The sequence below is a fragment of the Rana temporaria genome, chromosome 7, assembly GCF_905171775.1.
Source record: "Rana temporaria chromosome 7, aRanTem1.1, whole genome shotgun sequence".
NCBI lineage: Eukaryota > Metazoa > Chordata > Amphibia > Anura > Ranidae > Rana > Rana temporaria.
The window spans coordinates 180,183,477-180,197,100 of NC_053495.1; the positions used below are offsets into that span (position 1 = coordinate 180,183,477).

At 41.8% G+C, this 13,624-nt stretch overlaps 1 protein-coding gene across 1 annotated transcript in view; it reads left to right on the forward strand.

The window, feature by feature from the left end:
- The window catches only part of COL24A1 (collagen type XXIV alpha 1 chain), a 359,199-nt gene that overhangs the window by 260,683 nt on the left and 84,892 nt on the right, over positions 1-13,624 (forward strand). The window contains exons 26-30 of the mRNA XM_040360554.1: positions 4,435-4,488; positions 7,722-7,775; positions 7,902-7,955; positions 12,200-12,253; positions 12,343-12,387. Of these exons, the coding sequence (XP_040216488.1) occupies positions 4,435-4,488; positions 7,722-7,775; positions 7,902-7,955; positions 12,200-12,253; positions 12,343-12,387 (261 nt within the window). The remainder of the gene's footprint in view (positions 1-4,434; positions 4,489-7,721; positions 7,776-7,901; positions 7,956-12,199; positions 12,254-12,342; positions 12,388-13,624) is intronic.

Consider the following 13,624-nt stretch of genomic DNA (forward strand, 5'->3'; position numbering starts at 1 on the left):
GTCATTAATATTCAGTTCTGAAATGGAATTAAAGGAAGGCTTAAAGTGATTGTAAAGTCAATTTTTTTTCTATAAAAATAACAAACATGTTATACTTATCTGCTCTGATGCAGTGTATTTTCATAGAGCAAGCCCAGATCCTCCTCTCTTCAGGTCCCTCTTCTGTGATCCTAGCCCCTCCCTCCTGTTGAGTGCCCCCACAGCAAGCAGCTTGCTATGGATGCGAGCTGAGCTGCAGCTCTGTGTGTCCATTCAGACACAGAGCTGCGGTTTAGCCCTTTCCGCTCTCTCTCCTGATTGGCTAACTGACTTTAATAGACAGCAGCAGGACACAATGGCACCACTGCCATGTCTCAGCCAATCAAGATGGAGAGTACCAGATGGCCGAGACACTTGTGGACATTGCTGGACAGAGATGGGGCTCCAGTAAGTATTGGGGGGGTAGGGGTGGGGCGAGGGGGGCTGCTGCACACAGAAGGCTTTTTATCTTCTTAATGCAATGAATGCATTAAGATAAAAAACCTTCTGACTTTACAACCACGTTAAGTTAAGGCTGCTATTGCTGTGGTTTTGCTTGATTTTTGGCAGTCCTGCCATTATCACTATAAGATATATCATGCTGCCACTAATACACTCCCCCCCCCCATGAAATCTCTATAATGTGAAACAAAAAACTGGGAAGGCCATCTACAAGGAAATGACACTTTAGATGGTCTCTTACGGGAAGAACGGAGGGATGGAAACATACGCAGAGAAATTTTACCACAATGTTTAAAGTAGATGTACAGCCAATCACATATATTTCACTTATGCTTTAACACCCTGGTGCCCAATGCGTGGTTCGAGGCCCAAGTATTGGAACTGTTTGGCCCCAGCAGTCTATAGTGGCTGGCGAAACTCTGTTTTGCAATGAGATAAAAACAGTAATCTCTACTAGCACCATTTAACTTGCCCCCATTCTCTTACTGTCTGCAGCATGTCTCTGACCTGAGGCATGGCTTTGACCACCATTTTTTCAGAGATGTTTTAAGGAAAGTGAGGAGGTAATATGTTGTTGTAATATGTTGCCGCCTCACTGCCTGGTTCAATCCATTAAATGGTGTACTACTACGCTGCAACGGAAAGCATTACAATTGGGTGACTGTTCACTTAAATGGGTCACGTTTGGTAGTAGAACTAATTCCTGCCGAATGTTATGGGGGGGTACTTTTTTGCCATGACTGTGAAGCAAATCATTGCAGCTGCAGCCGGAGTGCACCGCTGTCCAGCTGTTTTTGCACCTCAAGGGAGAGGGGGCAGTAAAACCTTCCCTAATGAAGGGAGTGTGGCATGTCCCCCAAAACAATCCAGCTTGTTGAAGGGCATGATGAAATAAATACTTTTGTTTGACACTCCTATTCCTCTACTTGTCCTGGAACTTTATCAAGACACCCAGGTCTGCATGCAGTGACTCGGGAGCCATTGTACATCTTCAGAAAAATACTTTCTTTACAGGCCCTATTTAGGAACAATCCCAGATCCTGCACCTCCCATCTAAACCTCCCTAGTACAAGAAACTTGACAGAGATTCTAACCCTTATCCATGCAATCATGGGTAAAACATAGAAACCACTGGTTGTTGATTTTTTTTGCATACTAAATCTGCACAATCATCCTCTGTGTTCAGATATTTATTATACATGTCTATATGAAGTTGTTTGGCTGAAGGCAATAATAATTTGGAACCCTGCGCTATTAATGATGTTCAACTGCAAGCAAACTTTGAAGGGACTTTTCATGATTAACTGCAGCTTCTGCTGTGCGTATTTAGGCTGAGCTTCATCCTAAATAATGCAACATAGTCTGAAAATGTTTGTAATAAAATTCCTGGTACTGTTACAAAACCTTTTATATCTTTAGACCATAAATTGTTGTCAACGCAGTTATGTAACGTATGGAAAAAGTGTGTGATTAATATGATTTCAGATGTGCACTTGGGTGTATGATGCTGTGGGCAAAATTGATTCATTATTTGAGGAGATAAACACTAACCACGTTATATTTCAACGGACCACATACTGGGGAGGACAAAATAACAGAAATGTGCAACCATATAATAATGTTGAGGACTTAAACTAAACAGTATGTAAACCTGATTACTAAAACATAAAGCTAAAACATTTTTTACTTTAATGCATTCCCTGCAGGGGTGTATCATGAAATCAGTGAGTCTGTGTGCAAGTTCAAAAGTGGGCCCCCCTAGGCACCGAATAAGTAATAAATACATGGTAGCAAAAAGTGGTGCTAGATATTGGGTGTGGCTTAAAGGTGTGTGGTTAAATAGAGTGCTTAACAAATCTTAAATGCAGTTAATAAGCAGTTCATTGCTGTCTGTGAAATGCTTACCTCACAGATTGTTCTTCATTTGGAATACCCCGACAGCCTCTTAGTAAGGTGCATTAAGATAAATTAATGGGGAACTGTTCACTTAATCACAAATACAGAGTCTCTTCTTTGCATAGTGGCGGAATGGTATGTGCAGGAGAGGGGTACAAAGGGTATGGTGGTGGGTGCTTTGTGCAGGAGAGGGGTATATAGTGTGTGGTGGTGGGTGGCATGTGCAGGAGAAGGGTGCAGATGGGTAGATCAAAGGGGACCCCTGGCTCACACCCCATGGTGGTGGTGAATAGTCATGCAGCTGTGGGTGACAAACAGCAGGAGAACTGAATGTAGTCTCCCGAAACTCAGAGGCTCATGCATGCAGAGTCCATACTCCTCTGGTCCTCATGGAGCTCCAGCCAGCACCAGGCTGATGTTTGATGAGAGGCTGAGTCCCAGGGACTCTAATGTGCTCCGGCATCTTCCTGTGGTGTCAGGTTAGTGCATCTTTACCTCTCCGCCCTCTGCTCTGATTGAAGTGTAGCGGAAGTGAGCCAGAGGAGAATAGCCCCGGCATCCCTTTAGATGGGACTCTTCCTGGGGACCGCTAATTGGCACTGAAGGGGTGAAGGAGAGAGACATATGCAGCTTTGTTTCATCCATGGGTGCCCTGTGCATCAGAGCACAGTGGTTCCCTCCCCTGCGTATGATACTCCATTGATTCCCTGCATTAGGGTAAAAAAGGTTTTGCCACTTGCTGTGACCCCCCCCCCCCCCCCCCCACACTAAACATTTACCTGAGTCCTGTATCGATCCAGTGCTGTGCCAGGATACAGTTCTCTCTTTCTCTTCTCACAGGATTTTCATGCAGCAGTGGGAGCTATTGGCTTATGCTGCTGTCTGTCAAATCCTGTGAGCAGAGAGTGAGGGGCGGTGCCGAGCAACACTGTGTGTCTAAGCCTGACTAAATTTACCTGCACTCTCCAAAAATCTCACCTCTAGCACCTACCTAGGTAGAGGGTGCTACATATATCAACATGTTCATTTACACACCTTTTGTATAGCTGGTAATGTATTTTCAAACTAATGTAACTAACCATCACTGTTTGCCCCCTTTTTGTAACTAAAAATCATGCCCCTGGATTATACATTCTTTATTTTAAGAAATAATCAGGAAATAATACAATGTACAGCAAGTATAAAGCCTATAAGCAATTGTAGTACAAGTTACACTTCAATCAGATATCTAAAACACAGCAAGATGTAGATGAATAGACCACTGAAGTGTAACCACGGTATCACCCGATGCTAGATTTTGAAGTAATTAGGAAGAAGAAACTAAGTGTAGAGGTCTACAGCACTACTAGAAGAGGAAGAGGAGTAGTAAGCAGTTTGGGCATGAATAGTGAAGAATGGTAGTGGTCTCATTGGCAGGCCTGGACGAGAGGGATGGGGGCCAATCTAGGTAAGTCAGGGGGGAGAGAGAGGGTGAGGAATAGGAGGAACATGCCAGGAGAGGTCGCCCGGTGGGGAAACAATATGGGGGACAGGGAATACAGGAGGGAGGGGAGGTTAAGTTTGGACCTAAGGAGGCAAAGAGAAGACTGTAAGAAGTGTAAAAGAGATGAAGATTAGAAAGTGGATGGGCGAGTCGATTTGGTGCTGCTTTGTGTAGAAGGCAGGATTAGACAAATATGGACTGAAAGTAAGCTACTTGTATTCCTCATTAAAGGGAAATCTATCCAGGAGAAACATGTGGTTCATAGTTCACCTTTTTCCCCTGTAAATTCATTTTAGGCTTTTTTTCCACATCTGACCTGAGGAGCACATGTATGGCTTGAGTAAAAGACAGATTAGGTCCTCTTTATCCTATGTAATTTAACTAGCATAAGATTTCTTTGTACTTAGTATTACATAACCACAAGTTTGTTCAGCCATTGGAGCCGTCAGAAAATCACCCCATTAATGTACTGTCATTAAAATGTAATTTCTCCTTATGAATTTCCTCTTTTTTCCTGTAAAATAATACATGTGTACTGTGACCGTACAAGACTGAGCTCTTGTTCTATTTTATAGGGGGAACGTGGGAATCCTGGACCTGAAGGACCTTCTGGTGAAAAGGGATCGATTGTAAGTAAAAAGTATTAAGTACAACTTACAGCTGAACAGTTGAAATAGCTACTGTATGTGAGCTGTTATCCCGAGGAAGGATTTGCAGTTCTGTTTAGTCACTGTTGTGATCCAGTTTATCATGCCAGACAGCATATAGCAGCTCTAGCTGAATGGACAAGGAAGGAGCAGCAGCACATTGATGAGTTCACTCTCCTATTGTAGATTCTGGGATTTTACAGAAATTCTTTCTAGATAGGATGCAGATGCACAGTGCCATTTTGTATACTTAAATGGGTTGTTTCTTTTATATAAAATTAGCAAACATGCGTATACTTACCTGCTCTGTGCAATCGTTTTGAACAAAGCAGCCCCGATTTTCTTCTTTTGGGGTGCCCCGCCAGCTCTCCAGGCCCCTCCTCTTCATTGGATGCCCCCACGGAAAGCCGCTTTCCCTGGGGGCATCAAAACTGAGTCCCACTGCTGCATACATTGATACAGACACCCGGACTCGCCCCCCCCCTCCGCGCGCTCTCACGTCACTGGATTTATTTGACAACATCGGGAGCTACTTTCAATCTGTCCAATGAGGAAAGAAACAGTGGCTGGAGCCTCTGCACTTGTGCACATCACTGGATCGGATTAGGCTCAGGGGAAACTGCAGCACAGAAGGTTTTTCACCTTAAAGGGGTTGTAAAGGTTATTTTTTTTTTTTTTTTTTAAATAACAAACATACTATACTTGCCTCCACTGTGCAGTTCGTTTTGCACAGAGTGGCCCCGATCCTTGTCTTCTGGGGTCCCACTGCGGCTGTCTCGGCTCCTCCCCACAAGAGCTAACCCCCTTGCGTATCACTCGGCCCCACCCCCCGGTGCGCCGCATTATTGATTTGATTGACAGCAGCAGGAGCCCATGGCTGCGCTGCTATCAATCGTCCAATGAAGAGCCCACAGGAGCTGGGGAAAACCAACGCGGGATCGCGCCCATGGAGATTCGTGCCTCAGGTAAGTAAAACGGGGCTTGGGGGGGCCTGTAACTATTAGATGTTTTTTCACCTTAATGCATAGGATGCATTAAGGTAAAAAAAACAGAAGGTTTACAACCCTTTAATGCATAGAATTAAGGTGAAAAACCTTGAGGCCTTAAAACCACATTAATGTGGACCCTCACCCTCTTTACCCACTTTCCGATTCTTTCCCCGTAATCACAGAGTTTTTTTTTAATACCTTTTTTGATTGTAGGGGCCCCTCACTCCTGGAATACCCATGTCATGGATTGCAAGACGCTTCAGGGCAATCTACAAAAAAATTGCATATGCTGCAGTGCATAATCAGAGGGCCAGCTGTATAGTCCTGGTTCTAGCAGCCAGCACGCAATGACATCAGAGAGGAAGAGGGCAGCGCAGGACCTGTTTCGGGGGGCGGGGGCCGAGTCATACACTCGGCAGCTATAGATGCCGATTGCATGACATGGGAGTGTGCCTGCAAGGTAACCCCCTCAGGAGAGAGCTTCCGGAAGGGGGTTATCTATTGCGGGGAGGAGCCAAGAGAGCCACCGTGGGACCCCAGAACAGGAGGACAGGAGCTACTCTGTGCAAAACGAACTGCTCAGTGGAAGTAAGTATGACATGTTTGTTGTTTTTTTTTTAAACGGGAACCTTTACAACCACTTTAAATTTAACCATATTGCTACACTTAGAGGCGCCTCTCTTCTCTTTTATACTCAGTTGTGACATGACACAACTTGTATATCAAGACATCGCTTGTTTATCAAGTCAAATTTAAAATAAACATTTTGCTTGTCTTGCAAAACACTCGCAGACCATATTACTCTCAATCCAACGTTTTACTGTACTTCCATGGTGTCACTACCTTGCTGTCCGGATAAATACGATGACATTCCATCACTGGTGAATGACAGAGGGAGAGACACAATGGAAGCAGGTAATTCTGTGCCATTTATAATAATCCTGTTGTTGGCAAGTTCATACCAATGACAGGATCGCTTGTTTCACTTTGACCTAATCTACTTTATCTGTTCATGGAGTTGTTTTTAAACTCTGGGTATACAGAAATATGTTAACATCCCAAAAATTTGAGCTCAAGTTAAGGACAATATGTGTAAATCAAAAAGCTAAAATTCAGGCAATAAACTCCATTTAGCTTGGGGGAGCAGTCTGTCCGTGTCCTAAACTCAGTACAGTATTAGTGTTTCTCTGTGTAGCAGAAGGAAGACATTTCCTCTGGCAAAGCACACTCATTGTGAAACTGGTACCAGAAACTTATGTAATGATTGTTTTGTGGTTTCAATGGAACTTGCAGATTTTCCAACTTTTCTGCTGAGCTATTCAAGAGCAAAATTATTTTCCATCATTATAACTTATGCTTTAAGCAGTTGCATTGACCACCAGGGTAACATTACAAGACTTATTGCATGGAAATGTAATTTAACATCTTTTCAAGTTGCCGCAGGATATATACAGCTACAGGAATGTGGAAAAACAGCAGAATCTAGGCTGCTGGAACTAAGTATCTGCAATTTCCCAGGGTCCTTATAGACATCACCTACATGTGGTTCGCCACAACTATGTACACTCTGCCCCAGCTGGTACAATTCATGTTTTTCTTTAAGTCAAAGTGTCATTTGTACTGTCAGCACCCAAACACATCCTGTCTGTCTGCAGGCCTCTGACATCCAAATACAACCTGCCTTCCTGCACCCAAATAACATGCCTACAACCAAACAACCTGTCTGGCTTTACCCAAGTAGTGCCTACCTTCCTGCACCTCGTTTAGAGGGACCGTCACTCTTTTGGAACTACATTATATTACCAAACGTATTGGGACGCCTGCCTTTACACACACATGAACTTTAATGGCATCCCAGTCTTAGTCCGTAGGGTTCAATATTGAGTTGGCCCACCCTTCGCAGCTATAACCCCTCAACTTTTCTGGGAAGGTAGTCTACACGGTTTAGCCAGCTTTTCCACACACACAAAACGTCTGTCTGCAACCAAACACAACCTGGTTTCCTGCACCCAGATACCGCCTGCCTTCCCACACCCAAAGAGTCTCCTTGTAACCGTACAGCACCTGGCTGCTTGCAGCTAAACATGACCTAAAAATATCAGCTTATTAAGTACAGGATTTCTTTAAATGATTATTAAATTCAGCACTTGATTTTTCTGATATTTAAATGTTAAATTATGTTGGCTTGATGAAAACTTTTCTATTAACAAGACATGTTATTTTTAGGGCTATTTTGGACCTCCGGGAATACCTGGACCAATTGGTCCACCAGGATTACCAGTAAGTAAAAACTAGCACATCACAACTGTTATTGCAATGCATTGATATGATGTCATTGATTTTTTATTATGTAGATGCATAGGCGCAACAAGGAAAAAAATAAAAAATCTCTCAATCTTATTACAGGGTCCTGCTGGACAAAGAGGATCACCTGGAATACAAGGCCCAATAGGTCAAATCGTAAGTACAGTGATCTCCGAAGTTTGCTCTGTATTTATCTGTTTGGTAGAGAACTGAGAGGATCAACATTCCGGCTTCACTGAATACACAACACTTGTTACACCTAATCTAGCAGAGACTATAGATTTCATAAACCTTTCCACAGGATAGAGAATAATAAATCTGGCATGCACATGATTTTGTCCAAGGAGTGGGTACACCATATAAAGCTTTCCAGTGAGGGATATGAAGTTAAAAGCCTCACCTGACATTGAAATATAGTAATTGTAGAATTGTGCCCTTTCTGGGCAATTGTATCCATAGCTTAAGCAAGCAGTGCAGTTCTAATTGTTCAAATGATTCTAAAAGCTCTACCATGATCAATATAACTATCAGTAGGACCACCCAAGTTTGGAAGGTCTATGGTGATGACTCAGACAAGAATGGGTACTTTGGTTCTTCAGGCTGGGCATTGGCATGAGGATGATAAATCCGTCCTGGAAAAAAATTAAAATTGCAAAGCCTACACAGAAGCCCAATACACTTGCTGGAAGTACAACTAAAATAAAATGTGTATATATCTATATATATATATATATATATATATATATATATATGTGTGGAAAGCACAGATCACTCTAGTGCTGACATACTCCACCAAGGTCCCTCCAGAAGATTCATTGAGCTGTAGCTCATTAACTTCCCACTTGATGTGCCTGCCTGGTTTTGGGGCCAATGCCACTTTTAAGAGCCAGTGGCACAACACAAATGATCTTTATAGCTGTCTTTAAGGGTGCACTTTTTGATCGCCAGTGTTATGCCGCGTACACACCATCACTTTATGTGATGAAAAAAAACGACACTTTCTGTGAAGTAAAAAATGACGTTTTTGAAACTTCAATTTTCAAAGACGAAGTTGCCTACACACCATCGTTTTCTCACAATGATCTTGCAAAGTGAGGTTACGTTCCACCACGTTTTACCATTGAAGCTTGCTTCATAAGTAGCTTCTGGGCATGCGTGGATGAAAAAACGTCTTAGAAAACGACGTTTTTTGCTACACACGGTCAATTTCTGTGAAGTAAAAAGTGCACTTTTGAAAAACGACACATAAAATTGAAGCATGCTTCAATTTTTTTTGGTCGTTTTTTACAAGACATAAAACGACGTTTTCCCCCACACACAGTCAATTAAAGTGACGTTTTTAAAAACGTCATTTTTTTTCATCACATAAAGTGATGGTGTGTACGCGGCATTAGGGTAGCACTTGTTCCACTGGCCACCAATTAATATTTTTTAGCAGGGTTTCCTCTGGACCTGAAAATTATTTCAAGAGTTCCTCTGGAGTAAAAATTATGCTCTAGTGGGAATATTCAATTTTTGTGAAATAACATTTTATTTTTATGTTTGATATAAATTAAAATGGTTTTGTATCATCATGTAGAATTTGAGGAAATACTATATTACAGTTCTGTTTGCATTGAGGTGTGTTAGTATTGTTGTATTAAAGTTAACATATTTATCTTACATATGTGCTTCATTGGCCAAGGATATTTAGTAACATGCTTAGATGATAAAGTGAAATACTATATTCCCCTTTTGAATACATAGAGCTAACTTCCTAGGTCACCAGAGGACTGGGATATGAGCTCCTCTAAAACGTCTTAGTGTAAGGCAGGCCATACATAGGTCGAATTTCGAAATAATTTTCTTTAGAAAATCTTGTCTAAGAATTTTTGTTCGTATTTCGCACCATAAGTGGGCTGCAGCAACAGTCGATTTTCCTGCAGCCATTGAATTTTAATAATCGGACATGTTGGAATTTTTTGAAAAACAAACGATTTTTTAATCAATGATGGTTTATTGCTTTTGTCTGAGCTTATATTGGGTCAGGCAGCCAAGGGGCACCCTATCTTGTGTAGAGGAAAATGGGTCAGTATGAGGCATCTTGTTTATGAGCCATTCATCAATGTAAGGGATGTTTTTTTCTCCACCACAAACATGTTGAAGAACAAAGCATTGCCACACAGCCAGGCACCTTGGAGGGATTGACGGAAAACATCATAGGAGACAATTTCTTTGTTTTTCTTGTGATTATCTAATTACGGACTACAGCCTCTTTTTGTGTACTTTTCCAATTTTGTCTGTGTCTATTCCTATAACTAAACATGATTAGGAGTCAGCTGTAAGCTATTTGTACCCAACAAACGAGCTAGCGATGGCCCAGCAGAAATTTAAATACTGAAGTATTTATTTGTGAAAATGTTCTGTGAAGAGTCAGAGAAGAAGAACCTAATTAGACCCAGAGTACACACTAATGAAATGACCTTCTCTGAAGTTAGACAAATGAAACACTTATGAGCCATAAAATTAGAAATAGCCTCATCTAAACTGAGACGTGTACACAACGCATCTGATCCAGATGTCATGAGAAAGACACGCCAATGGCAATGGATACTTGAAAAGAGCAGGAATGATAGATTTAATGGCTAGAAACACTCGACCATGGGTAAGACCTCAAAGGAGATCCAGGGATGGAAAGCTCATAAAATATGGCATCCCCCCATGAAAATACAATGCACCCTTGATTTAAATATACAGTATACATAAGTTTTAGACAACAACAAAAAAACTACTGAGGCTTTAAAGGATAAGTGCAGTTTAAAACAAGTTGCAGTTATCCTTTTTGCTTTCCCCTTCCTTGTTCTAACTTAGCCCATCTTCTCCCTCCACAATTGCATGTTTACGTCCATACGATGGCAAGTATCTTAGCAACGCCTGCACAGTAGATCCCTATAGTCTTCCATGGGGCCATCACCTAAGGCTGAAGATGCTTGGGACCTCCCCATCAACTTCTATGGGAGGTCCCAAGCATCTTCAGCCTTTGGTGCAGCCAGGGCACTGAAGGCTTGTGGCACTTAAGGCTGCACCCGTCAGAAGTAAATATGCATGTGGGGAAGGGAGGTTGGTATAACATGGATAGGGGCACTTTGCTTTGGCTATACAAAAACATTAGCTTTTCCAATAAAGGGAATCACGTATACTCCATCCACGTATAGTTCTGCACTGATAGAGACCTTACATGGTACAAGACTTTGTTACAATATAGGTCAATATTATAATAAGATGACTTCTACATATGAAGAAGTGTCCAAGTCATATTTAGACTGGAATAGGTGCTTTGGACCTCAATGGGAGTTTACATTCCTGGAGTAAAACCTATTATCCTTTAGTAAAGGCAGGATTTTTTTTTTTATCTTAATGCATTCTCTGCATTAAGGTAAAAAAAACTTCTGTGTTTAGGTCCACTCCCTCTTATATTTATCTAAGCTTGATCTCGATCCAAAGCTGTGTCTGAGAGCAGTGGCTCTCACCTCTCTCTCTTTCTCCTCATTGGACACGGAGGCAGCAGTGGGAGCCATCGACTCCTTGTACAGTCAATCATAGCCTGTGAGGACACACAGAGCCCAGCTCCATATCAAGCGGGCACGAGTCACGATCAAGTGACTTGCTATGGAGGCACTTGGAAGGGCATAGGAGCCAGGAGTGCTGGCGAGGACCCCCAGAATTCAGGGCTGTTCTGTGCAAAACCACAGAGCAGGTAAGTATGACATGTTTTTTATTTAAAAAAGGTATAATTTGGATCTCCTGACAGAATTGTAACTGTTAAAGCAGACCCATACTGAACTGTTAACACGATGCTTATGTTAAAGGCAAACAAAACCCTATTATCCTTTACAGTCAAGGAAGCTGCCACCTTGGCCTCTGTTTGATCTTCAACTGCCATAGTGCTGCACATATTATTAGCTATAACAGCAGCCATTTGATAGTTTGGTTGAGTGGACAAGGAACTCTGACCATTAATATGAGTATTTAACAGCATGCCTTAAATGTAACTATTTTGGGAAACAGTTGATGGGTTTAGTTACTCTTTATTAACAGTCATGACACAAGAAGAAGAGGACCAGAGTTCATATTGTAAATATCCTTTAACAGCTATCTATGAAGGTAATTCCCCTCACTTTAGTGATGCTGGGGACTTTATATAGTCATTTCATTAGTGATACAAAATACTAATCACTTTCATACCAGTCATTTAGAGGTTCCCAAATGTATCTTCTAAATACTATTACCAACTCCCTATATAACCTTTTAACCAAACAGTGCTGGGCTCCATAGCAGTTGGATATTCTGCAATAGCTATAGTTTCAATTTCATACACTGCCTAAAATGCTATTGATATATATACTTACCTTTTTTTTCAGGGTCCACGGGGTCCTGATGGTCCATCAGGAGAAGTGGGCCAGCAAGGGGTGAAGGTGAGAGAGTTTTATGCAACATTCACTGAATTGTCTGCTGTCATATTAATGTGTGATTAATCTCTGCTCATTCATTTTCCTTCCTCCAGGGTGAAAGCGGTGATCCTGGCAAAAGAGGACTGCCTGGCCGTATAGTGAGTACATTTAAGTGACTGAAATCTATTTTATCTGTTTCACACTAGTCTTAACAGTAAAGACTGTCTGGTAGAGAGATAAAGTCTGTAGACTGTGTGTTGAGCAAACCTGAAAATCCAACTTAGATTGCAGTCAATCTTAAACTTTCTCAGAGGATATGGTCGGCCTTCTTTGTGTCTCCTAATCTGACTGTTCCACTCACTGGATCCATTTGGCTATCTTTAGTTTATAGGCTGCCCTGACTCTAACTATTTGGAAAGGCAGGTCAAGATTCCCAGTTTCCAAGCACCCTCTGCTGTAGTTCTAGGGAAGTAGGTTGCATGGCACAGAATCACCTCCAAGAAGCACCATAGAAAGCCTTGTCAGTCTAAATCCGTGTACACATGATCGGTTTGTCCGATGAAAACAGACCTATGGACTGTTTTCATCAAACAAACCGATCATGTGTGTGGGCCCCATCTGTCTTTTTTCCATCGGTGAAAAGAAATAGAACATGTTTTACATTTTTCCTATGGATAAAACAGTGTACAGGGCTTAACTGCAAAGCTCAGACTTAAAGTGTAGCCATATTTTATTTTTTCCTGAATCTCCATTGCTGAGATTTCCCTTTACTTTCTGTACTGGTGACCAGTGTCTATGGGATAAGATGTAAGGAGTAATCTCCCCAGTAGGGAGGAACTTGGACATGTTTAGTATCCAAACTCACGTGTGCCCACCAGGAAGCTGTCACCCAATCAAGGAGCATGTATACATGCAGCTGTAGGGTATAGATTTCCCCTGCCACAGATAATTGGCCCATAGAGGTGACAACTTCTTAGTGGGCTCACAAGCAAGGGTTTAAATCCTAGTCTGAACACAGCCAAGCTCATCACTGCTCCCAACAGGAACAAGGACAACTACAGAAATCTTTTTTTACACCGTATTTATAGGGATTATATGTGGTCAATCATATCACTGTTACTTCTTTCAACCCAACAAAGTGAAGTAAAGTGTGTCATAATTTCCTACACTACAAAGCTGCAAGAAATTTAATTATTAGGGTTTTTCATATAACAACACCCCAAATATTTAATCCCGTTTTTGCAGCTATAAAAATCTGATAGAGGTTCCGACTTGCCCCAATTGTATTAAAAACAGTTTTTTGTTGCTGAATGCCCATTGGGGAGCTTTACTGCCTTGGTAACCACTGTCACTGGGAAATATTCACCACCGACACAGGCCACCATAGATACTATA